This window comes from Lampetra planeri, chromosome 14 (genome assembly GCF_965212315.1).
Source record: "Lampetra planeri chromosome 14, kcLamPlan1.2.h2, whole genome shotgun sequence".
In the NCBI taxonomy this organism is placed as follows: Eukaryota; Metazoa; Chordata; class Hyperoartia; order Petromyzontiformes; family Petromyzontidae; genus Lampetra; species Lampetra planeri.
Genome location: NC_136120.1, coordinates 233,213 through 257,920, shown reverse-complemented (window position 1 = coordinate 257,920; position 24,708 = coordinate 233,213). Strand labels below are relative to the sequence as shown.

Below are 24,708 nucleotides of genomic sequence, written 5' to 3'. Positions count from 1 at the left end.
TGACTCGAGTCTGACTCGAGTCCAAGTCACATGACTCGAGTCCACATCTCATAGGTGGGACAAAGTCATTGTTATGCAAGTCCAAGTCGAGTCGCAAGTCATCAAATTCATGACTCGAGTCTGACTCGAGTCCAAGTCACATGACTCGAGTCCACACCTCTGTTAATAACTCCAACGACTTGAGTTTAATTCCCAGTCAGAGCTAACGTCAGTGGCGAGTGACGTATGAAGCAGCCCAACCTGACCCCCCCCCCAATCCATTGTTGTAGTGTCATATTCCAAATATATGTTCCCACCTATCACAGCAAACTGCCATGACCAGTGTGGTGAAGTATGGTAAATCAGTCTCCATGGCCAAGGGTCGGCAACCTGCGGCTCTGTAAGGACTGCTTCGTGACGTAATTTATTCAGTGACCATCGTCTCGGATTCACCCACAGTGCATTGCGGCTCTTGATAGTTTGAGGAGAGGGGGGGTTACTGAATTCGAAAAAAAATCTCTTCTTGTTTTGCTTTTCGACCCCCTGTCCATGGCTAACTTGGCATGAAAGGGCCTTCATCCAGGAGTAGATAAGCAAAGGATTGAACGTTTCATTGTTTTTATTTGGGTGTGACAGAGAAGATTATATTACCCTAAACTTTAATCGCAGTGCCAATTTGTTCGAGCAAATGCATTGTGGAAATGCCAGTGCACTCTGGTGCCACCTATTGAAACGAGCCTTGCTAAAGCATAGGCTCACATGAAATATAATACTGGTAGGAACCTCCTGGTTACACCAGCCCACAGGGGAGTATTGTGTCAGTCCGTCCGTCGTGCAGGGAGGGGCTGGGTGGGGAGGGGCTGGGTGGGGAGGGTGGGGCTGGAGAGGGGTGTGGCTAGGTGGGGAGGGGCTGGTCACCCCGTGGTGCCCTTATAAAACTCAACGTTTGACCTACTCACGCCGGCTTGTGCCAGTCCTCACAGTCGGCCATATTTGCGGAATACACCACGCCGCCGTTGACCCTGGCCATTGACCGAGCAACCCAACGTTCCTACCAGCTCCCTCCGCAGGAATGTGTTACAGGGTGTTTCAAAAAAATGTTAACACTTAGGAGAATTTACAACAATACCACAAGAAATGTGCCTCTGGGCTCTGGAGATCACAGGAGAAGATTCCAGGCATGTGTTGTTAGTGTATTATCCCTTCTTTTTGCATGAAAAACGATAGTGCCATGTAAGTGTTAACATGTTTTTAAAGCACCCTGTACAGCAATGTGCACCAATGGTTGCACCCCCTTTGTGAATCCACTACTGGACAAAGGCCTCTTACTGGGTCAGTCACGAGATTTGACGATACTTCACCACTCTAGTCAATGACCATACTTTATGACCGGGTGGTGGCCTGACCCAATGCTAGCTTGCTTACAGCTTGTTGCAGAGGTTTGCAGTTTGAATCTGGTAGATCGCACTGGTTATTGTTGTGTGCTAACAGTGGGGGTTAAAGATCACCTGATGTCGTTTGAAACGAGAGATACATTGTGTACTGTACTATCATCATGGTCCCAACTTGACATTCATAATAAATCACCTTGCAAATTACTCCTTTGGAATTATATACAATACAATCCTGATGATCGATAAATTTAACACAAGAACTGTGTAACACATTCCAGGTACTTGGGATTATACATAGCAACTATCGTCCCCTACTGTCAGATTAATGTCCCAGGTCACTCTTAGAAATGAGACTATTCTGATTACTTAAGTTCTCACCAGGTTAAACAAAATAAACTGAGTCCATATGTATAATCCTCAAGATCTGTTGGCGAAAGTATTTATACGTTGTAATTGCACAACTTTATTATTACAGGTGGCACAATCAGTATGGCAATGATTATTACAGGTAGTATAACGAATTGTATGTTACAAGAAAATACATGGCACGCAACATATAAACCACGGACACCAGATTCCCATTTTATAGATGAGTATCTTTATTAATAACTTTGAGCATAGACATGCCTTCTGAAAAGAGAAAAGCAACACCAAAATGCAGCTGTGTTTACATGCATATTGTGCTTTTTTGTTTATATATTTGTATAATTTAGTATTTAAAAGGTCAAGTGCTTTTGTAGATATTTTTTGGTACATGCAAAGAATTAAGGCAAAGTTGTGTTAATACAGACATGACTTATAAATGACTCTTTGGCAAATATAACAGTGTAAAGGACGACATTATAGGGCTGGTTCCAAAGGTGTTGTTGCAACAGGTAACTTATTAGTCGATTGTACCGCCACTGCTGGTTTTATGGGTATACAACCGAGCTATAGGTCAAGAAAAATAGCATAAAAGTCCAACCAGAACGAACTCGCAAATCCAAAATCTAGAGGGAAACTATAAGTTGTATAATGTTATACTTTCTCATTATTTATGCAAATAGCTGTAGGCACCTGCGGTGCCTAATACAACCAAGTTCGCTCAAATATAGCCTTAAAATAATTAATGATTAGATATTGGTAGACTATTTTAAATATTTACAACTAATAGGTAAACCTTTAAAATTGGGTTAGACATAGAACGTGTGTATTTATAATGGCTTTAAAAAGTCCACATTCTATGCAAGTTCTAGTTTATACGTGGCAGCCAGGTGGATCCCTTTCCTCTTAGGATAAGTAAATAATGAACGTTTAAAAATATTCTATAAAATTAACGAATGCTTTCTGACTTACATACCTATTGATGCTGCAACCAAAAAAATCACGAAAAATTATTTAATGAAAAATACGAATACGTTCCTCTCTTGCTCTATTTTCATATACATCCAGAGCCATATCTAGACACGTTTGCGGCTGGCGCAAGGTGCCTTCTCAGGATCATTGTTTATTTATACTGGAGGAATCCGATGAGCCATGAAGCTCTTTTTCACAGATGTCCAGTCGCTGTCCATCTACCCCCCCACCCCCCCGAAGCTGCTGCAGCAACAATGAGCCGCTGCCACCGCTTGCTTCGTATCCAACAATTGGGTTTTACACACGCGGGCAGCACCAGCTCCCGCCCTCGCTACGGCACCGAAGACACGATCTTGCGATACAAACTGTTCACGTCCCGGTATATCTTCACCCTCCCGTGAGCGAACTGCAGGTCCACCGGCTCTGCCCTGCTGCCAGATTTCGGGACGAGGGGCAGCAGCAAGAGATCGCCCACGGGGTCCGGGACGCAGCGGTGCTGCAGCTGCGTGTATGTGAGATTCTCGTCGGTGTTGGGGTCAAAGAAGCCCTTGTTGTCATCGCTCAGGTCGGCCAGGGTACACGTGATGCCCCTGTCGATGAGGCCCCTGGCGTACGCCACCTCGAGCGGCAGGCGGTGACTGAACGTGGGGTCGATGATTCCACCGGTAGCCACCTGCGCCTCCAGCAGGCGCAGGCCGTGCACCCTCACGATCATCCCACGCTGCATGGCCTGGAAGAGCGAAAGGCGCTCTCCGGTAATCGGGTCCTTGTAGCCCGTGACGGCCTGCTCGGCCGACAGCAGCTTGTCGTAGAACTCCGGGCCAATGACCCCGTGGCGCATCGCCTCGTCCACGCTCAGCTTGCGCCGCGTCTCGGGCTCGATGATGAAGCCCGTGGCGGCCTGAGCTTCGAGCAGCTGGAGGCCCGAACCGGGCCGGATGATCTGCCGCCGGATGGCGTTGTAAATGGACACCCTCTCCCTGACCGATTCGATGTAGAGGCCACCGATGACCTTGTTGCCCTGCAGGTACGGCGCCAGCCGCCTCGAGGCCTCCTGGACTGTCACGGCCCCGCTCTTGATTTGCGTCGCCGTTTTGTGATCGATCACCTTCGACGAGATCAGCTCATTGAGCGTCACCGGCGCACGCAGGCCTTGCAGAGTGACCTGAAAAGAGGAGAGAGATACCCGTGCAGGTATTCAATGCTGCACATACGAAGAACACCCATTGGAGAACGTGTTTAAGTGGCACGGGACACGATAGGGCGCTGTAGCCAGCACCGTGCCTGGCCACCTTTGTCTCCCTCATTTAAGTCTGAGTTGACCTTGGGGAGACCCAGGACTGCTCAGATATAATTGCGACTGTTTCCATGGCCAGGAACTCAACACTCTGCCACTATTCTCTGCACACATTCACACACGGAAATACACCAAAAACATAACTGCAGTATGTGCACAACTATTTGATATTAAGATCTTGCACACTTCTAAAGCATTACCAAGTAAGCACGGTTGGCTCTGCACGGAGCGATAGAAGTTCAACATACATACGGACATATTAGTGTATTATTACAAATGTGCTCACAGACATTGCCCTAAAACACAGCAGAACAATACGTGAGTAGTAAATTAATAAATACGCTACCTCCTGTGGTTTTGTTTCGAGAGATGTCCTCTCAAGCGTGCCTGTGTACGTTGTCGAGAATGCAGGAGCATTGCAATCCCACGCGCTGCATTCATTGTCCCGGTGCCTGGCAGAGTGATCTTCAAGTGACGCAACCTGCACTTGGGTGATCGCATAACTGGTGCTGACATCCATCGTGCTGTTGAGTCCCACTCCAGGAGTAAATGTTGATGAATGACCGGATGCAGCTGAATTTAGAAAACAAGGGTCATACTCATCTCTGTATATTCGCTCATTTGCCGGTGGTATTTGCAGGCGAGCGGAACTGGTTTCACTGACGGTCTGCAACAGTAGCTCCAGCTCGCTCTTCATGCACTTAATCTTATCGTCGAGTGAGCTGTCCCCTTGAAACATGCTGGTTTTTTTCCTGCTTTGATGAACCAAAGTATTTTTCGTGGGCCTTTCCGTAAAAGAACTTCCGTCTTGCACAGTGGCCTCTGCTTCCTTCCTCATTTTCTCCGCCCTGTAGTTTTTATATTCACCAACGGAGGCGTGATTCATTCTTGCAGAAGGCAGCTGAGGAAAGTATAACCCCTTGAATGCCATTTTGGAATTATTAAATAATATCACCTTACTGGGTTGGCTCTCTGTCGCGGGATGCAGCTGATGTAGCCCCGCTGTGGTGAACACATGAGGGAGTCGGTAACTGTTGCACGATAGTGGGACAAGATTATCGCTGGCCAATGTCACTTCCGCGTCTCTCATTTCCTCGCTTGCTTCACTCGAGCTCTGAACCCAATCATGTTCAACTACCACTTGCCTTTTGTTGATATCCGGAGCAACAGATGACTCTTGTAGTATTTGCCGAGCAACCCCAGTCACACCAAACCCCCCATGGTACTCGTCCCTGTATTTCAGCCCTGAAAAATCACCGTCGGTTGCCATGCCGTAATGTTCACCCTGACTTGACGTCACATACATTCTCGGGCGTTCAACGTATCGTAGACTTTGGCCAGGAACGTAGGCGGTTTCCTCCAAGAATAGTTTATTTTCTGTTACTGATATCCATTGCTCAGGGATTGCTTCATCGTAGCCATGAGAGTCAGTGGAAGAATCTGCATCGGTAGATGTCTGTGCGTTGTTAATGTCCATTTTTATTTCAAATGCATTCAGCTCTCTGTTATTAAATGAATTTTCCTGGTTTTCGCCACCCTGCGACAGCAATTTGCTGAAGTAGTATCTCTCTGTCTCCACACTGTCAACTACAACCTCGACATCTCTTTCCTGGGAAGGACGCTCCTGAATATTTGTTTCAACGATGACGTCTGCGTCAATGTCATCCGATTCATTATGACTGCCAAAACCGTTTTCATTCGGGTCAACGTCTAACTTGGCTTCAGCAATTCTTTGAACAGAAATTTCCTCTCCCAACATATCAGACCCATTAACTGCACGAGCATAGGTAACATTGACCCCCTCAACCACTTGACCAGGAATCACCATTTCATTTGGACCGCTTCTTGCGACAGACATTCGCGAGTTGGATGTTTTTGAACCCACGGTGGGTTTCCATATATATTCCTCCACGTATTGACTTGAGACGTTCTCCTCAAGAAATGGGTTCGAGATGTCACCTTCTGGACTTGTGTTTGAGAAATTCCCTTCCACGGTTGGTGTTGAACCGCCCTTCACAAATTGGTTTGAGGTGTCTTCCGAGGATGAATCTGAGGTGTTGTCATCCACGCTTGAATCAAATTCGATACTGTTTAGTGTCGATTTAACGATGTCACCCTCAGTAGTTGGTATTGTGCTGTTGTTTTCTACATCTTGGTTTGACAATGAGATAATTTCTTCCTCTGTTCGTCTCGATATTCTTACTTCAAGCAATATGTTTGTGACATTCTCTTCCACAGTTACGCTTGGTTCACAGGTATTCTCTTCTGGCGTTAAGCTTGATTCTAACAGGATTTCACCCTGGTCTGGACGTGAAATTACTTCATCAACTGGTGTTTTTGTAATATTTCCATCCGTAATTGATGCTGAGATGCTATCGTCCAGAGGGGATTCATCGCTGCTATCTTCTTCATTTGGATTCAATCCATAATCAAAAGAGGTTGTTGGTTCTTCGAAATAGTTTTCAACACTTTGGACATGTGTTAAAATACTCTCATTTCCAGTTGATGTTGGGTTGACTCCTTCAAATGTTGGTATTGAGGTGTTGTCTTCAATTGATATGTCAGTAACAGTTTCACTTACATCCAAGTTTGTTTGTACTTCCGCTGCATTTGAAGCATCTTCTTCAATACCCGATTTTGATATATCCTCTATGCTGAACTCCACAGTCGAAATGCTGTCATTTAGCGCTGACATTGAGATGGGCTCTTCATCACTTGTTACCGGAATATCTTCCTCCAAGCTTGGCTTTGAGATGATATCTTCCGCAACCAATGTTAAGGAAATATCACCCCCTGAACCTGGCTTCTCAATATCCTCGTGCACAGTTACCTTTGAGATAAGACCATCCAAAGTTGACGCTTCTGAATCATGTTCTTCTGAATTATTTTCAAGAGTGTTCTCCTCCACAGTCTGGCTTGAGCAAGATTTTTCTACCTTTGGTTCGTATACACGTTCCTCAAAGGCCGAAACATAGATATTCTCTTCCTGAGTTGTTTCTGTTAACTGCTCACCTTGGCTCGGTTGTGAGATGTCACCACAATGAACAGCATGGCTCCGTTGCTTAATAACTAAATCGGATGTTTCACTATTTGCACCAGCCTCTTCAAAATTGTCGTCAGCAATCTGATGATGATTCACCACCGGAGGAATGTCATCTTGCTTTTTTAAACTTCCAGTGTCCACATTGTTCTCATGGGGAATGAATTTGGTATTAAAAGCATGGCTAAGTGTAGAGCTTTCAGTGTCAGGATCATCTTTGGACGATAATTCTTGTTCATCTTCAAGGTCTTGAGTTGGTATTGCTCTTGCCCATTTGGTGACTCCATACCGAGTTTCCTGCGTAAAAATACAACAATTACATTATCAGTTTTCACCAATACAATATTCCAATCACAAGTAATGGACTACAATTGGCGCACGCTGGCAGGCTGCAGGAGATGCTGAATGGCTTGCGGAGGCTGTGGAGGGTGTGGAGGCAGGTGCATGCGGACACGGAGGCTGCGCTGCTCTGGCACACGCTGTGAGGGTCACCACCGTGCACACGTGGACACTCACAGTGGTGCGTAAATACAAAGACCGCCGTATAGTCTTTAACAGACTTGGGGCAAGTGCAGTTAGGGTGCACCTATGAAGGCCAGCACAGCACACGAGGGGTGGGTGGCCAGCACCACGCCCGGCCGTCTTTGTCTCCCCAGTAGCAATGTTTAGACATCGCACCAGGTACTATTTTTCTAGGCTGAGTCGACCTAGAGGAGGCCTAGGACCGGTTCAGATAATTGTCACTGGTGTTGGCCATGAGCGGGAATCCGACCCGGGTTGCCGGGTCCGTAGCACAGCGCGCTGACCGCTGCGTACACATGCAAACACACGCACGCACAAGACCTTGTAATGATTACACTAAATTGCATCATCCCAAAGTTAGTTTGACTTTGACCCCCTTCTTTGCAAGAGCATTAATATTTACTTATTGAGCTTGAGGATGCAGCCCTGCAGTTTCTTGCTCGCACCGTTACTAGCGGAAGAGCCTCTGCTCGAGGGAGCTGTAGAGACGCCCTCTGGAGGGCACTTTGGCCGACTCTTCCATGCTCATCAGACGTCTAGGAAGATGTTTAAGTACCCACATTTTAACCCACCACACGCTTTTGAAAAATAAGTGAATACCTCAATGGGAATTGTCTGGTAGGATGGGGATGGTTTAGTTTTATCTGTATGTGTTTGGGCGATTTGTTTATCTTTCTTGTACTTGGTATTGTATTGTTTGTTCATGTTCCTTACCCGCCCTGACTAGATATCTGTGAAAAAGAGCTTTATAGCTCACCAGATGCCTCCAGTATAAATAAATATTCTGATTCTGAATCAACTAACTGTGGTGTACCCATTTAGAAACTGATGGTTGGACAAGAGGCGAGGGGCCGTGATTTTTCTTTTTAACTTGGCGATTCTTTCAACTGCCATGCCATGAGATCGAATCGGTGACCTCTGGATTGAAATTCCAGGGTATTAACCACTACATCATGGGAGGATCCATTTATTTATAACGGGCTATTAAAATTTGTGTTGTAAAGTACAACCACTGCACTTCTGTGCAATGTGAATTTTAGATATCTCGAAAACAATTTCACCTCTTCTTGAACACATCAAATGGTTTGTACGCAGCACAACTAAAATAGCTTTGCGCAATTTACACTTCAGGCATGTTTCATATATGCTGTTACAGGCGTGTGCGCTTGCAGAATCGACTTTAATATAATCATCTGCACACAATGCCCAGCGTGGCGAGCAAGCAACAACAAAGGGGAAGAGAAAGGGAAAATGTCAATGGAAATAAATAACAAAGCATTCGTAGTACATTAAGGAAATGTTTGCAGACCCATAAAATGAAATGGCTAAGAAAGCCTTCAGTTTCTGCGAGCCACAGACTGTCCATGCATGCTTCACCACACATTTCAGTTTTTGCAGAATCACGAAAGGCCGAGGGAAGAATCTGCGCTGCTTGAAATGAATTGTCTGGCATTTACAGTGAAGAAATAATACAAAATGATCAGGCAACAACAACGATGCATGAACGGTCACTAAAGTTGACAATGTGTGTAAATATAGGAATGTGCTTTTATATAGAAATTCCTAACCCTTTTTCAACCATCGAACAAAGACGGTCACTGCATTGTGTGCCTTTATTTGTGCTTCTGCGGCCGTCTGGAATGCTCTACCTTCCGTTATTACGAAGCCACTGGAGCTATGCACTTTTAAATTTAGATTGAAAATACATTCTTTTTCACTGCTTTTTGTATTTATATTCTTGTTCTTCCCCCGCACCTCCGATTAGCACGGTTAGATACATACGGTGCGAAAGAAGTTCAACATACATACGACAACAAACCATTAACAGTCCCTAAAGTTGACAATGTGTGTAAATATAGATAAAAACCGCAAACATATATATGTAAAAACACAAAAAAACGGAAGAGAAAAAAATATTTTAGCCTCAGATGAAAGGCAGCAAAAAGGAGCATTGTGTCAAGTGACCCCAGGAGCCCAAGGTGAGCAGCCTAATGCGACAAAGTAATGCAGCGGTGAGCTGTACGTTTCAGAAAGACATTGCGTGCACTCCAAGGACAAATCCCTGGCGTCAGCATCACTAATGATGTTATTGTTAAACGAAGTATGCAATGAAATGGATAAGGCATTTTTAGATTTCAATAAAGTTTTTGTAATTAAATTTTGGGTTAATACATTACAAAAAAAATATGTTCTCTTCTAAAAAAAATTAAACCTCATTTATGGAGAGAAAGAAAAAAATGCAACTGAATGTTTGAACAGAATCATACAAAACAGGTCTTGCCCCATAAATGGAAAATCAATCCAAACTTAATTTTCCTTCCCAAGGAATTCCTCCCTTCCATAAATGAGCAATTCAACGACCAAGACAAAAAATAATAATTTAAAAAAACCTGCTGCTGGCTTTCGCTTGCAGAGCTGCCCCTCTGCATTTCCAGCATCTGCGCCCTGAGCGTCTGCAGTTCAGCTTCCACCTTCTCCTTCTTGAGCGTGACGTCCCTGACCTCCGCCCGGAGCTCCTCCTTCTCCCCGGCGAGCTGCAGCTGCTGGCCCCGCATCTCCCGCAGCAGGGCCCTGAACCCAGCCAGCTCCCGCTCGGCGCCCTCCCTCTGCGCCGCCGTCTCCTCCAGCACCGCGCGCTGCCGCTCCATCTCTCGCTCCGCACACTCCCGCAGGTGCAGGGCCCGCGTCTCTGCCTCGCCCCGCTGCTGAGCCGCCCTCTCCGCCTCGTGCCGCAGAGACTCCGCCTCGGCCTGGGCCCGGGCCCTCGCCGCCGCTTCTCCTTCCGCCAGAGCCTTCAGCCGATGCACCTCGTCCAGCTGCCGCTGGTACCGGGCCGTCTGTCGGTCCGCTTCCACCTTGGCCTCGTCTACCTGCGACATGATGATGTTCACATTCTCCAGGCGCACCTGCGCCGCCCTGACACATCGACCGGACAAATCGCCGGCGGCACTCTCTTCCCGGTGCTGCCAACTCATTTGCTTGATTTCCATGGCCTCCTTTCTGAGCCTGGAGAGCCGATGGGCTTCTTTCTCCGCTTGCTGCTTGAGACCCAGCGCCTCCTCCGCTTTCAGCCTCAGCTTCTCCACCTCGCTCATTGCCGACTGGTACAACGCTGCCGCTTCCTTCTCTGCTCGGGCCAGAGTGAGCACTTTCTCCTCCGCCCCGCGCTTCTCCTGCATGGCACGCTCCGCCAGCATCCTCTGGCGTACTGCCTCCTCCTCAGCGCGCCGCTTCAACCTCTCCGTCTCCGCGGCGACTCTTCTCAGCTGACTCATCTCCTCCTCCATGTTTGCTTTGTCCCCAAACAGCTTAGCCATCTCAGCTTTCAGCTTCTCGATGTGGGCCGTGATCTCTGCGTTCTTGTAGCTTTCCTCCTGGATCTGCGCTGCACTCTTCGTTACGACCATGCTGCTGCTGTGGAGCTCCTGGGTCATTGTTATCACTTGCTGCTCCTCTGTGACCGTTTTTGCTTGGACGTGACACAGCTCATATCCTGGCTCGTCCGTCGGTGTGCCGCTGGTGTCTCCGCCGCGTTGGGACGCGATTAGTTGGGTTACAGCTGGTCGAGCCTGCTCTTGGCTCACCTCAACAGAGATTATGACATCTTCCTGAAGTGCCCTGGCTAAAGACTTTTGGGGTGTGATGTCAACTACATCTTCCTTTGTTACATCATGGTTCTCATCATTTCCTGTAAGACTCTGCAAATACAAACAGGAAAATACAATGAGCAATATTATTATTATTAGCAGCCAATGTAATGGCATGTTAGTTGTGATATAATATATAGCCATGAGGAATAGCGAATCAATTACATGTAAATATATATTAACATAAAATAAAGAAGACTAATATAATATGACATTACTGTACACCACAGTTAGTCGATCGACAGGTTGCGTGTAATGGGGTAAAGTGTGGGTACTCCCACCCCTTCCAAGATGTCTGCTCAATGTGGAAGAGTAGGCTAAAGCACCCCCGAGATAGGCTCTCTACAGCTCCTCTCGTGAGCTGCACCTTAACCTTTATACACAGCATCCACATCCTACTATTATTTGCTGTCAACACAATTGACTAGATTGTCATGATAAATATACAAATTCATCTTTTAAATGTTCATTGACTTTGCAGATGCTCAACCGACAATCACAGCGCAACTCCTCCCTTCACGATTTTTTCCGCACCTCCGACGGCCATGGCTGGCTACACACGGTGCGAAAGAAAGTTCAACACACGTGCGTATACAACAACAACACACAGTGACATTTAAAACGAACAGTCGGGGGGTTGCCGTAAAGATGGCTTGCCGCGGCTTGTGAGGCCCCGTGGCGTGTTGGGTCGCCTTCTCCTCCGTCGCGGGGCAGAGGGTGAGGAGAGACGCCGTCTCCCCGCAGCTCCACGCTTACCTCAGAGGGCTTCCTCGCCCTCGCCCGGGCCGGAGGGGGCGTATAGGCTGTCGCAGAACCGCGCAGAAAATAAATGCCCATGGCAATGACTAAGCGGGGAGGGGGGGAAATATCAAGGTGATCTTCATACGAGTGAGAAATAAATTTGAAAAAAATGTATGTATATATTTGTATTGTAGGAGCCTGGTACAGAGCACAAAACTTCAGCACGAGGTGGGAGGAGGGGTACAGAAAGTGCCATTCCCAAAGTTACGCATCTGGGTTTAAAGCAGGGGAGAAAGTGGGCTCCCCCCTGAGTGAGAAATCACCTTGAATTTTCTTTGGGTGGCCACGTTATCGATTAACTCATTCATAATTAGGTTTTTGGGGGGGGGGTTTAGGAGGGAGGAGGAGGGTGGGGGGTTCCGATCCTGTGGGTATATCATGTGAATGAGGGCTATGCACCATCCATCAGCCGACACAGCCAACCAAATCAAGTTTGACACCCTGATGTTTTTTTAGCAAACCGGTTCCGTTGAAAAGCAAATATAACTCGACAATTATGCACTGTACGAATTTTATATTGACATTAGAACCAGCATCATCATCAGGTTTAGCAAAAGTTCATGTCTCGAGTGAACCAAGCTTCAGTACCTGGGTGATTAGTTAGGTGCCGTGATGTCAGCCATGCAGGTGAACCGGGATTAAAAATTTAACTTAATTACAGATTGATTGGTTACAATTTGCATGGTTAAATTGCTTAACAATACCCCAACTTGCTGACCCGCAACCCAAACTGGACATCTGTGAACAAAGAGCTCCATAGCTCATCGGATTCCCCCTGCAGTCTAAATAAAGATTCTGATCAAGATTCTGATTATGAGCAAGGTGGACCTACTGGTGGCGAAAATAGGCCGAAAACTCTAATTGACATTATACTCACACCCCAAAAATATAATAGCGAATCATAATATCGGTCGTGAATGCCTACGTGTTAACAGAAACAAAGCGATTTGCTGTACCTTGCCCGATGGCCTTGAGGAGGTTCTTGTAGTGCTGTTGCGTGGCCCACACGTTGGCCTCCATGTGAGCGTAGTTTTCGTCGCCCAGGATCTCGCAAGTGCTCTGGGTGCCCTGGAACTCCTCGTAGTGCTCCTGCAAGTTGCTCATCACGCTCATGTGCTCCTCCTCCTTCATCCTCTTGAACTGGGAGACGGGGGTGGAGGGACCGTCCGTCAGCATTTGCCAACTCCTCGAAGCGGAGAGGGCACCGAGCAAACCTCGGAGAGTCACTGCATGTCGCCAAGTGAACCATCCAAGGCCATCAATAGTGTCACGAGACAACCAGCCATGAAACGCACAGAGGATCTACAATGCAAACCTGCACTCACTGCTGCAGCTGTAAAACGTCTTCGCACCAGACATTCACCCAATGTGAGGCTTTGTCTAAGTGTTGACGCTTGGGAAAAGCCCAACAAGTCGGCAGATATAGTCTAAAAATGTCTAAGCTGGAAACACTGCAGTTCACATGTTGTAAATACTGGGGAGATGATGATACCCCAGCCATCTGGTGAATTGTCATAATTTGGGCTCACATTTCAAATCAAGAATCTCCTCTCTTTTCTCTCTCTCTCATTTTTGTGCCATTGTGTTGGTATTATTTTCTTTTTAGTCACGTTTTGGCCACTGCATGAGCCTAAATGGAAAATGAGCATACCATTTGCAGGTAATTGACATCCATTTAAAATAGTTAATTACGTGCGGAAAATACAACAAAATATGTATTGAGTGCATGCAATAACTCTATATTTAATGACAATGTTTAGTTCCAATGGGGACCGGTATTCTGCTCTCTTCTGCAACTGAAGGCATTAAGTGACAGGGAAATAATGTGTTCTCATAAGATTAGAGCACAATGATAAAGCATCTGAGACACATCGTTTTAACAGCATAAGATATGTCACCACTTGATGTCCCCAGCACTTCCAACCCAATAAAACCTTCCGCCTACGCCACCAGGTTTGGTTGAACTTCAGAATCAGAATATGCGTTGATACTGGAGGAATCTGATGAGCTTTGAAGCTCTATGTCCAGCCGGGCCGGTCAGAATGCTACAACAATAGAAAAACACGAGAGGAGTGAAAAGTATAGGAAAGGTAAACAAATCACTAAAAAGATACAAATAAAACCAAACTTTTATTTCCATCAGGTAAAGCCCACTTGGTCTCCCTACAACCCAGTCCCTTCATAGCAAACATAAAACAATCAATCTGATGGTAATATTGAGCAGCAACTTTCGGGAGATTCCCAGCACACATTGCTGTTATTTTTTTTATTATAATTTTCAAATGATTATACATTTTACAAATGATAATCCACTTCACTGAGCTACCATTTGGAGCCAGGCTGCTTTCATAGCAGAACCACTCCAAAGTGTCTACACATCACACATCATCACACCACACTAAAATATTAATCAAGCAACACGTAATCACTTGTTTCTCATCTTCTCATAAGCATTATAATAAACATACCCATCGCACCATCATCACAGCACACTCGTATTTTGAATTATGCAGCATCGAACCATTTTTTCCACACATCCTCTTCTCATAAGCCTTGCTCATTTTGATATAAAAAAAGACAGCAAAGGAGAGCAGCTGCAAAGATCGAGCTAAGCTCCCAAGTGCGTGCCACGGAATGGAAAAAAGATTGACAATCGCTGACCTAGACGGTATGCGACCAACGCATGTATGCGTGGATTCCTGCGGTTGCCTTTTCCGCGGTCGCCTGGCCGAGCGTAGGTGAACCGACGCGGAATGTTGGCGGGGAGCGGTGGTGCAGCGGTTAGTGCTGCGTTACGAACCCGGCGGCCCGATTTCGGTTCCCGCTCATGGCCAACATCGGTGACGAATATCTGAATCGGTCTTGAGCCTCCCCTAGGACGACTCTGACTCAAATGAGTACCTAGTGCGGTGTGTAAAGATAGTCACTCGCGCGTGGTGCTGGCCACCCCACCGCCTCATGTACCATTCCGGGCTTCATAGGTGATCACTAACAACACTTGCCCCAACAATCTGTTTCGGCTATATGGGGGGATCTTGGTTTTTACGCACCACTGTGAGTGTCCACGTGTGCACGGTGGTGACCTCCTCTCGCAGCGTGTGCCAGAGCAGCGCAGCCTCCATGTCCGCATGCACCTGCCTCCACAGCCTCCGCACGTCATTCAGCATCTCCTGCAGCCTGCCAGCGTAAGGCAAACGCAAGGACAGCCCGCACATGTATGTTTGTATGATGAACCTCTTTCGCACCATACGTAGCCAACCGTGCCAATCAGAGGTGCGGGGAAGGACAACAAACTATGTCAGGTCCACACTCCCCACGCCAATGATGTGGACATTTTCTTGAGGTTTGTAATGATTTCCCCGTGACCCCTGGCTACCCGTAAATATGTACTTATGTTGAACTTCTTTCGCACCGTATGTAGCCAACTGTGAGAGTCGGAGGTGCGAGGGAAGAACAACAAACTTCACACAAAAAGCAATTCTAAAGAAATTAATTTTCAATCTAGATGATTTAAAAGTGCACAGCTCCACTGGCTTCCTAATGTCAGAAGGAAGAGCATTCCAGACGACCGCAGGAGCGCATCTGAAAGCGAGCAACGCGCAGCCTATAACAGCTTGCTGTGGATGGTGGTCACGCATCCAAGCACTACTGAGGTTCAACCATGAAACGGGGGGGTGTGTGTGGCAGAGGCGGGGGGGGTAGCGGTGAGCGCTACGCTGCACTACGAACCCAGCGACCCGGGTTCGATTCCCTCTCATGGTCAACACCAGTGACGATTATCTGCGATGTGTAAACATCGTCACAAGGGAGACAAAGGCGGCCGGGCGTGGTGCTGGCCACCCACCCCCTCGTGTGCTGTGCCGGCCTTCGTCGGTGCTCGCTAACAGCACTTGCCCCAACAGTCTGTTACAGGCTACACGGGGGGTCTTTGTCTTTGGGGGGGCTGGGGGCTATGTGGCAGTGGCTAAGGACAACAACAACACAACCCGAGAGCACATCGACCGGGGCGGCCTCGACTACCTCTCCGAGGCAGCGATAGCCTCCCCGTTGGGAGGCAGGATGATGTAGCATACGGAGGGCACGGTGGCTTGCGTTCCGCCCGGCAGGAACACGCGCCAGCACACTCGCCGTGAGTTGTCCTGGAGGAAGTACGCCTGGTCCTTCTGGCACACGCACACCTGAGTGGGCAAGAACGATCCTCGTTCATGAGGAGACTCTTTTTTTACGAGAAACATTTTTTTAGGGGAAAAAAGAAAAGATTTCTGCCACTTTGGCCGACGTTGCAGTTTTGCCACAAGAGGTGAATAATTGCTACTGGCAAAGGAGGTTCTAATGGTGTAAATGCTTACCCTGAGCTCTCATACTCTGATGGTGCATTGTCTTTGAGTTGTGCGCCTTTTGGCGTCATCTGGCCCAACACCATGTGAGACTAGGCTCTAAGGAAAGCTGTCTTGGGTGTGGACCAATCAATTTCAAGGACAGTGCATACATTATCAGAGTTGTGTTTTTGGTTTGCATTCCGACCGCAGGTATTGTGGTCAATGCAAACATGACTCCTTGTAAAAAAGGTGTCAGTTTTGTTGCCAGATAAAAGGGTAAAAAAATGCCAATAAATGTGATTGTCTGTGCAGGCATCAGATGTGAGTGTACGTCATTACAGCCGACTGTGCGCACTACAAGGTCTCTTCCTTTCACGTCAATGATGTGTCCCACTGACTTCTATACGGACTTAATGTCAAACAGTGTCATCCTGATTCTTAACTGAAATGCAGGAAAGAAATTTGCTAAAATTGGAACGACAAAAAACAACCTTGCAAAATTTTTATATCTGTTTACATAAAGCAGGTCTTACAAACACAGTACATTAAATAAGCATTGATCCATAAATGATCATAACCTGATATTATCATATACTGTACAGCTATGAATTGAATTATGTATTGTATGCTATTTTTTATGTATTTTACTTTTTATATATTTAAATATTTCATCCGGATAATCCCTTGAGATGGAACATCTCATTTGCAAGGGTGGGCCATGGTCTCAATTCACATCTTACATTGCAAACACATCATGACTTAAATACCAATATTTTGAATCTGTAACTTATCCATAATAAAAAATATATATTTTCTGCGGAATGTCATTGATTAATTAGTCCTAGGCTTACGGTTACACTTAAACGTTTACTTAGCAAATTGCATGCATAAACTCATGTTAAAAGCGAAGCTCAAAATCTGGTTTAAATAAAAAATAAAAACCCTGAAGATTTGTATGTTTTCCCAAAGAAGTAAACCGCAATATGGCAAACTTTAAAGGTGTTAACCCAAAGGAACACTGGCATGAAATCAATGCTACTGTAAAGCAACGTGTTAGTTTTAAAATTAGCATTGAGTGTGCAAGATTCCTCAACATAACCAAAGCTAATTAATGTAGGTGTGACGCTGAAGGTGGTCACTTATTCTGACGGGTGTTGCGGTTGTATTTACCGTCAATAAGTTTCAATGATGATTTTTAGTTTGTTTTTCTCACAAGGCAAGCAGGCAAAGTTTGTCGAGGCCCACTTATCATGTAGAATTTTACTGCAGAAAGAGTTTGACAGTTTCTCCATGACACATCCCCTTATTTTTGGCAATATACTTCAAAAGAATAATTTTGAAAAATAAAACGTCACTTGATTATCTCAGCTTTACAATAATTACGTCTTTATAACACAAGTTCTCTATATGCGAGTGCTCTCGATGGAAACGTGTTTGTTTAACACCAAAAATGCCTGTACGCTGCATGTAGATCTATAACTCTGAGACTACTGATGTGGTACCGTGTCCATAGCATTGGTAGCCAAAAAAAACAGTCGCTCACGATAATAAAATATTACATAGATCAGAAAGTGAAATAAGCCCATTGTAATAAAACACACACGACAAAAAAGTTGAGAAGCAGTACGTACAAAGATGCCTCATCTAGCCTTGAACAGACTGTTAGGGAAAGTTAGCGAGCACCTATAAAGGCCGACAGGGCACACAAAGGGGTGGGGTGGCCAGCACCATGCCCGGCCAACTTAGTCTCCCCGGTGCTGATGTTCACACACCGCTCAGAGGTACTCATTTAAGGCCGAGTCGACCAAAGGGAGGCCCACGACCGGTTAAGATATCTGCCACCAATGTTGGCTGTGAGCGAGTTCATAGCACGGCGCCCCAACCGGAGCGCGAGCACCGGACGGGCCCCGCGGTGGCTCACCCCGTCCTGCTTGTAATCGCAGATGGCCTTGATGGGTAGGGGGGCAGCGACGGCGTGGTCGGGGCGGCGTGGCTTGAGCTGCACGATCTGCGTGGACTTGCGGGAGAGGTTTCCCACGGCCGCCTCCACCTCCTCCAGCCGCTCCAGGATTACCTACAAGGGCCCTCGGTTAAAAGTGCAGTATCGGCAAGGGGGTTTTGGAAAGGCACCGTTTATATTTTTGACGAAAAATGCAGAGAGCACAAACAACAAGGGGCACACATCCTTCCGAGTGAGTGATCAATGTACAGCCCACATGCATGAGCACAGCGATTACCCCGGGGGTGTGATCTAGAGAGAGCGAGAGAGAGGGAGAGGCAGGATAGATGGGCAGAAAGATGGAGAATAATAGGAGAGATTACGTGAGGAGTGTACAGGAGTATAGGGGCAAGGCTTTTTTTAAACGCTTTCCAATAAAGATTGAATGCACACAATGGGGTAGCTCTGTCCACGTCTTCCTTTATGTCCATCTGTAGCGAGGGGTGGGCGGCTCTCATAAAGCTTATCCAATCTTAATGAAACTTTAGTGAATAATTGAGTTGCTGTGAGGAAATTATGCACGCGAAAACTGAGCAATATGACAACAGGTTTTTCCAAACTTGACGAAAAAAACCTGTGATATTAAAAAAGATTATTTGGCTGAGGATGATGACGTTACACGCCATGCATGTGCCTCGCCTCCTGTCTCGATTAGGTCATTACGCGTGCTGTGACGTCGCACAATGACACGATTGCATGCGGTGTCATACCATCGAAGTGGCTTGAAGCGTAATGTTATTAATAATTATCGCTCATGGTAATACTTCCACGGACAAACGCATGTTGGGAAGCGTCGCAGAACCTATTGCATGTCAGCAGCGGTCGTGAGAAGCACATGGTTTTATGGCCATTAGCAAGAAAACATAACATATTTTGGAAGGTGTGCTAAGAAGCATGGAGCGGTGCATGCTTGGAATTACATCGAGAGAGACAGGAAGAGAAAGACATGGACAAGAGAACAAACACAAGTTAGTGACAGCAAATTAAATCTTCTTATAAAAGTAAGTGGGCTAAGGCAGGCCACATTGGTAGGGGGGATGAGAGCTAGTGGTCGAGACTAACAACTGAGTGGTGGCCAAAAGGAGCGAACATGCCCAGATGGACATTCGCCACGCATATGGAGCAGTGAGACAAGCTTGTGTGCAAGAGCTCGCGAGACATGCCTGTTCCTGTACGTACGTTGAACTTCTTTCGCACCATATGTAGCCAACCGTGTTAATCGGAGGTACAGGGGGCAGGTCAATAAAATAAGCACAAAAATTAGTTCTAAAGAAATGAGTTTGTCAATGGAGATGATGTAAAAGTGCATCGCTCCAGTGGCTTCCTAATATCCGAAGGAAGAGCGTTCCAGACAGCCGCAGAAGCACATCTGATGAGGCCCGGGTTGCCACGGCGTTCATCTACCAGTGGATAGATCATAGCTGATGATGATAATGAGAATGAGCAAACCCCCCAAACCGCCACCCTCTCTTAAATTAGCGTTTAACAGGAGGCGGAGCGCCATGAGCAGTGAACAACTACTTCAAATAGGCGTCACTCGAACAGCACTTGCCAAAAAAGCAGGCCAGGGGCGTCTCAAGCATTACACAAGCAGGGGCGCATTGCACACAGAAGGAATCAGCGGGCACACATTTTAATGTGGGTTGAAGTGTGCGTGCGTGCGGACGTTTATTCCAGCCGTGCGTGGAAATCCCCGCCGGCCTGTGAGTGTACGCACGGCACAGAATACACGCGAGTTTGCCAAAAAAAATGTGCGGCACACCGCCATCTCGCCCCCCCCTTCCTCCTCCTCGCCCACCCCGTACCTCCTCAACAGACGTGCCTCAGGAAATTTGTACGTCTGGCTTTTATTTATCGGAGCTATTGTGTTCGTAGCATCATATGAAAATTAATCGGGAAATAAGACCTCTGCGAAGGTTTTTTTAATTTTCCGAAAAACACCCCGCGAGGCATCCACTCGACCGACGATAACTCGACCCCCCACTCCATTAGAGCCATCGTAAAAAACTAAAAACAACTCTGCACATGGTCATGTCACCTTTTACGACAGATTCGATATGGGGGGGGGGAAATTTTGAGCATATTTGAATATTGGGGGGGATGTGTCCCCCTCAATATATATTGTAATATATCATAATTACGGCCTTGGAATGAACCCAGCCACCAAAGTTCAATTCCCGGCCGTGATGAACATCGGCAGCAGCAAGCGATATCTGAACTCATCGTGGGCCTTCTCCCTTCACCAAGCACGCGCTGACCAGCACGGTGAAGTACGGTTCAATCACCCCCCACAGCATTTGGAGGCCTTCATCCAGCAGTGAATTGAAAGTAGGCCGAATATTATTGACGTTATTTTAATAGCAGCCACCCCAACGACTCCATCCAAGGGAGTCTCAGTGGGTCTTGCGTAAGGTAATGGGCGCACCTTCGAAGTTTTCTTGACGTCTCTGTAATCAGCGAGCGAGTTGGCACGTTGCTTCTGCATCAGACCGTGCAGCTCCAGAAGCTGACGTTCGGCATCCTGCGCGTCTCTGAAAAACTGAAATTCGAAGAGGTTTTATTGAGAGCGCATCGGGGTTATTGTTTTTTTATTCCTCAATGATATTTCTCGTAAAAAATATATATGAAAGATAGATTTGACTAATATCGTTGCATTGCAGGATAAATAACACTTTCTATTGTAGAACAGGGGATTGCACACAATTATTAAACTTGGTGGCATGAGTTTAATTCCCAGATGAGGCTAACATCTGATTCGAATGATACCGGCACTATCTTGGGCCTCCCCCTCCCCTAACTGCATTGACTAGCATGGTGGAGTATGGCCAAATAATCCCCACGACTCAAAGGCGTGAAGAGGCCTTCATCCAGCACCGGCTTGACAAATGACTGAACATTATTTCATTATAAAGTATTACTCTGTTTACTATAATGTAGAGGCATGTACTTATTTGCCCACCCCCAAAGTAATGAAATAAATTATTAGAGTCGTTGTAATTTGATACTCATGATGTCCTGCCTTGTTTTTACCACTGTATTTACTCCATTTGTGTACATGTAATATTCGCACGTGCATTTCATATAATTCGTTACGAAAAATAACGATTGATTCTCTCGTACACAAAATTCGATGCGTGCATCGGGAGCGGATGCGTCGATTTTAACCAACGTCTTCGTTCATCCGCCGTCATAACACATCGACCGCTGCGCTTCGATCAACACGCGACGAATTTTTGAAATGCCATTTCTACGAAGCACGTAAAGAGTACATCGGAGCCCATTGGTGACCCGTGGCTGAGTCCTTCACGTGGGACTGTGCCCCGAGCTGTTTAGTTCCACACGACATATGCAGGGCAGTGTGGTTGATTCAAAACAACTGGACAGGCCGAGACAGTTTGTGTCGGGGTCGATACTGACAATTTGAACCCTTCATCTGTCCCGCCAACATCTGTAGCTTTTTTTATTCTTGTTATCAAAGTCGGTGCAAAGTGTAGATTCAAATCTTTGTTATCATAACTCAGACTTAGGCCCACTGTGAAAGATTCAAAGCCAACATACCAATGTTGTAATGTAATCTGTAATTACATTGAGAACGAATGATACTCATATAGGTATTCGAGATGGCTTCCGTATGAAAAAGTATGGATATCTAAATACAATTTTGGATATTTCACGGATTTTACATTTTGTAACGAATGTAATATATACACGTAACAATGAGCCCACTATTAAATGTATAAATTTATCATTGTGCTTATCTAATGTTTACTGTGTCATTGTTTCTCGTTTTTTCTGTCTCACTTATATAGCTTTGTTCACTCCATTGGACTACAAGCACCACTGCCAAAATCATTGGTACGAATTGTAAATGCCGTTTTTGCATGGCACAATTCAACGCGTGCATCGCGAGCACAATGATAGGTTTTAATCAATGAGCAGATGCATTGTTTTGTGCCTAGCTGCATAATCCACGATGTTTTGCAAATCCCCATCAGATTTCCAGCGGAGCTTGTGCCTCCCTTCAGAGCCTCAAGCAGTCTGTCACATTCTGCAGACGGCAGCTGCCATTGATCCATGCATTGTGCTTATCGACTAAAGCACCTTTGCAATTTTAGATTCGTCATTGATATTATTATTGTGCGCGTTTACCCAGTAAATCCTCAAGATTGTTTCGGGAGGGTCCTGCTGTGTGTTCACAGTACGGCAGGGAGCTATGTTGTTACGTAGGATCCCAAATGAGTAATTTGCAGGTATTTTTTTCTTAAGTACAGTAGAACCCCTCTTAACGATGGTAATTGCTTCCACAAAACCGGTCGTTAAGCGATTTGGTCGTTAAGCGAGTATAGGAAATACACGGTAAAGGCTTAATTCGTTCCGATAGCATGGAGAGTTACCCTTTTTCACCCAAAGAAACGTACTTAATAATATTTAAACAACGGATATTAATACATAAATATACGAACAACATTAGACACACATAATATAAAAATAAACATGGTTAATTGATGGATTAATTAATATTTACTGTACCTACAACAGTCCATCGTTAACAGGGGAATCGTCGGTAAGCGAACACATTGGGCTATATGGAGAACAACAGGGGTGGTCGTTAAGAGGGGTTCTACTCTACACTACTAAACACTACACTACTATTCACTATACGTTGGGCTCTATGGAGGCCCATCGTTAAGCTATTAGTCGTGAACAGGGGTGGTCGTTAAGAGGGGTTCTACTGTAATCAATTTATTTTACAAATCGTCATTCATGAAACTTGCATCTCTAAATGCTGCACATCACAAAATGCTTCAGGTCACAAAATGCTTGACAACATCGAACGAGGCACGCGAACGCCACAGCGAATCAAACATGAGTACGAGCACAATGCGATGTTTGGCCAATGCTTATTACATTACATGTTTTTTTGAACTGGTAATTATCTCTTTATATGAATAAATAAGGGAGCAATTGTGTCACGTTGCCCGTGAGCAGTTCCAACATCTCGCCGTCGTGGTGAGATATTGACTACCTCGCTTGGCATATAGGATGTCGTGAGTTCGATCCTGACCCTGATGCCTGTATATTTGGTGTTTTCCTGTTCTCCCCGTGGTGGCATAGATTTTTCCCTGGGTCCTCCGGTTTTTCCCTCCACATTTACGAAACATATGTTTAGAGTATTTGTGTGCTATACATTTCCATGTAATAAGCCACTTTGTTGAACTATCTTTTCTGGCGAGGTCGCATCTTAAAAAGAGCTGTAGAGTTCAGTGGGCCTTACCTGATAGAATAAAAAAAAGTTTAAATAATTTAACATTAAGCAAACTTGAAAAAGCATCCTAATAATATTATATATACATGGGGTGTCATTTTGAGGGCATTTCTCTTATGTTTAAAAAAGATGCGACTTAAATACAATTGCCATAGCTTTGACACACGCTTGAGACTGAATGCACCATCGCTATCCCAACGTGAAAGAAGGAGTTCGTTTTGTCTGAGAGACACTAGAGTATTTTATGAGCATTTCCTTTCTCATTCGGAAAGGTGGACAATTTATTGCCATCTGAATTATGGCCCTAATTCGCTGACTTTCAAAGTCAAAGTAAGCAGCCTTTTCACGCTTCTATGAATAATCGATGGCTGTTGCGGAGAAACGATGATGACGGTCCGGTGAGTGTAAAACGGATGGTACAAAACCATGAATGGGTTGGAGTTACATCTCACGAAACCAATCCTGGCTGCACGGTACTTCCTGCAACTTTGGGCAGACGTGGACAATATTTAACGTGTGTATATATCTCTGTGAGTGACTCTACACAGACACGGACCGAGTCTTACATTGCATATTTGGTCTGGTGCTCTCTCTTGGAGTCGTGATTATACTTTGTGATTACAAAAATCGTTAGTAAACTAAACTTAAACTAAACAAGTTTTATTTTAGCAGGTAAGGCCTACTGAACTGTATAGCTCTATTTTGAAAAGCGTCCTGACCACAAATGATAGTTCAGTGAAGAAGTGGCTTATCACGTGGAAATTTATCGCAGCCAAATACTCGAAACGCACATTGATTCGAAACGTGGTTGCGAAAAACCGGGAGGAAATTCCACGCAACCACGGGGAAAGAGAGAACACACAAACCCAAAAAATACAACAGGCGTCGTCTGGGTCGGGATCGAATCAACGCCCTCCTGCGTAAGAGGAAACACACGTGGAAGTGCCCTGGTGCAATGCGCCACCTGAAAGTAAGCGGTGTTCTCCAGGAGATGCTTCCCCACGCAGAGGCATAGCTGCAGCACCCAGCCCCACTGCACCTGCAGCACCGCCAGGAGGGCCTGGGAGGGCACAGGTCAAGCGGGTCACAGTGGTAGCGTGCCACCGCAG

At 45.9% G+C, this 24,708-nt stretch overlaps 1 protein-coding gene across 2 annotated transcripts in view; it reads right to left on the bottom strand.

Annotated features, from left to right (window-relative positions):
- Positions 1-1,948: 1,948 nt before the first annotated feature.
- The window catches only part of LOC144722270 (uncharacterized), a 53,719-nt gene continuing 30,959 nt past the window's right edge, over positions 1,949-24,708 (bottom strand). The window contains exons 7-16 of one of the 2 annotated variants that reach the window (XM_078600363.1): positions 24,564-24,659; positions 20,759-20,872; positions 18,256-18,408; positions 16,036-16,193; positions 15,066-15,192; positions 12,972-13,155; positions 11,842-12,017; positions 9,958-11,265; positions 4,352-7,342; positions 1,949-3,873 (exon numbers count right to left, since the gene is read on the bottom strand). In XM_078600363.1, the coding sequence (XP_078456489.1) occupies positions 3,040-3,873; positions 4,352-7,342; positions 9,958-11,265; positions 11,842-12,017; positions 12,972-13,155; positions 15,066-15,192; positions 16,036-16,193; positions 18,256-18,408; positions 20,759-20,872; positions 24,564-24,659 (6,141 nt within the window). In that variant the 3' untranslated portion in view covers positions 1,949-3,039. The remainder of the gene's footprint in view (positions 3,874-4,351; positions 7,343-9,957; positions 11,266-11,841; positions 12,018-12,971; positions 13,156-15,065; positions 15,193-16,035; positions 16,194-18,255; positions 18,409-20,758; positions 20,873-24,563; positions 24,660-24,708) is intronic. The other variant, XM_078600364.1, reaches the window with a different exon arrangement.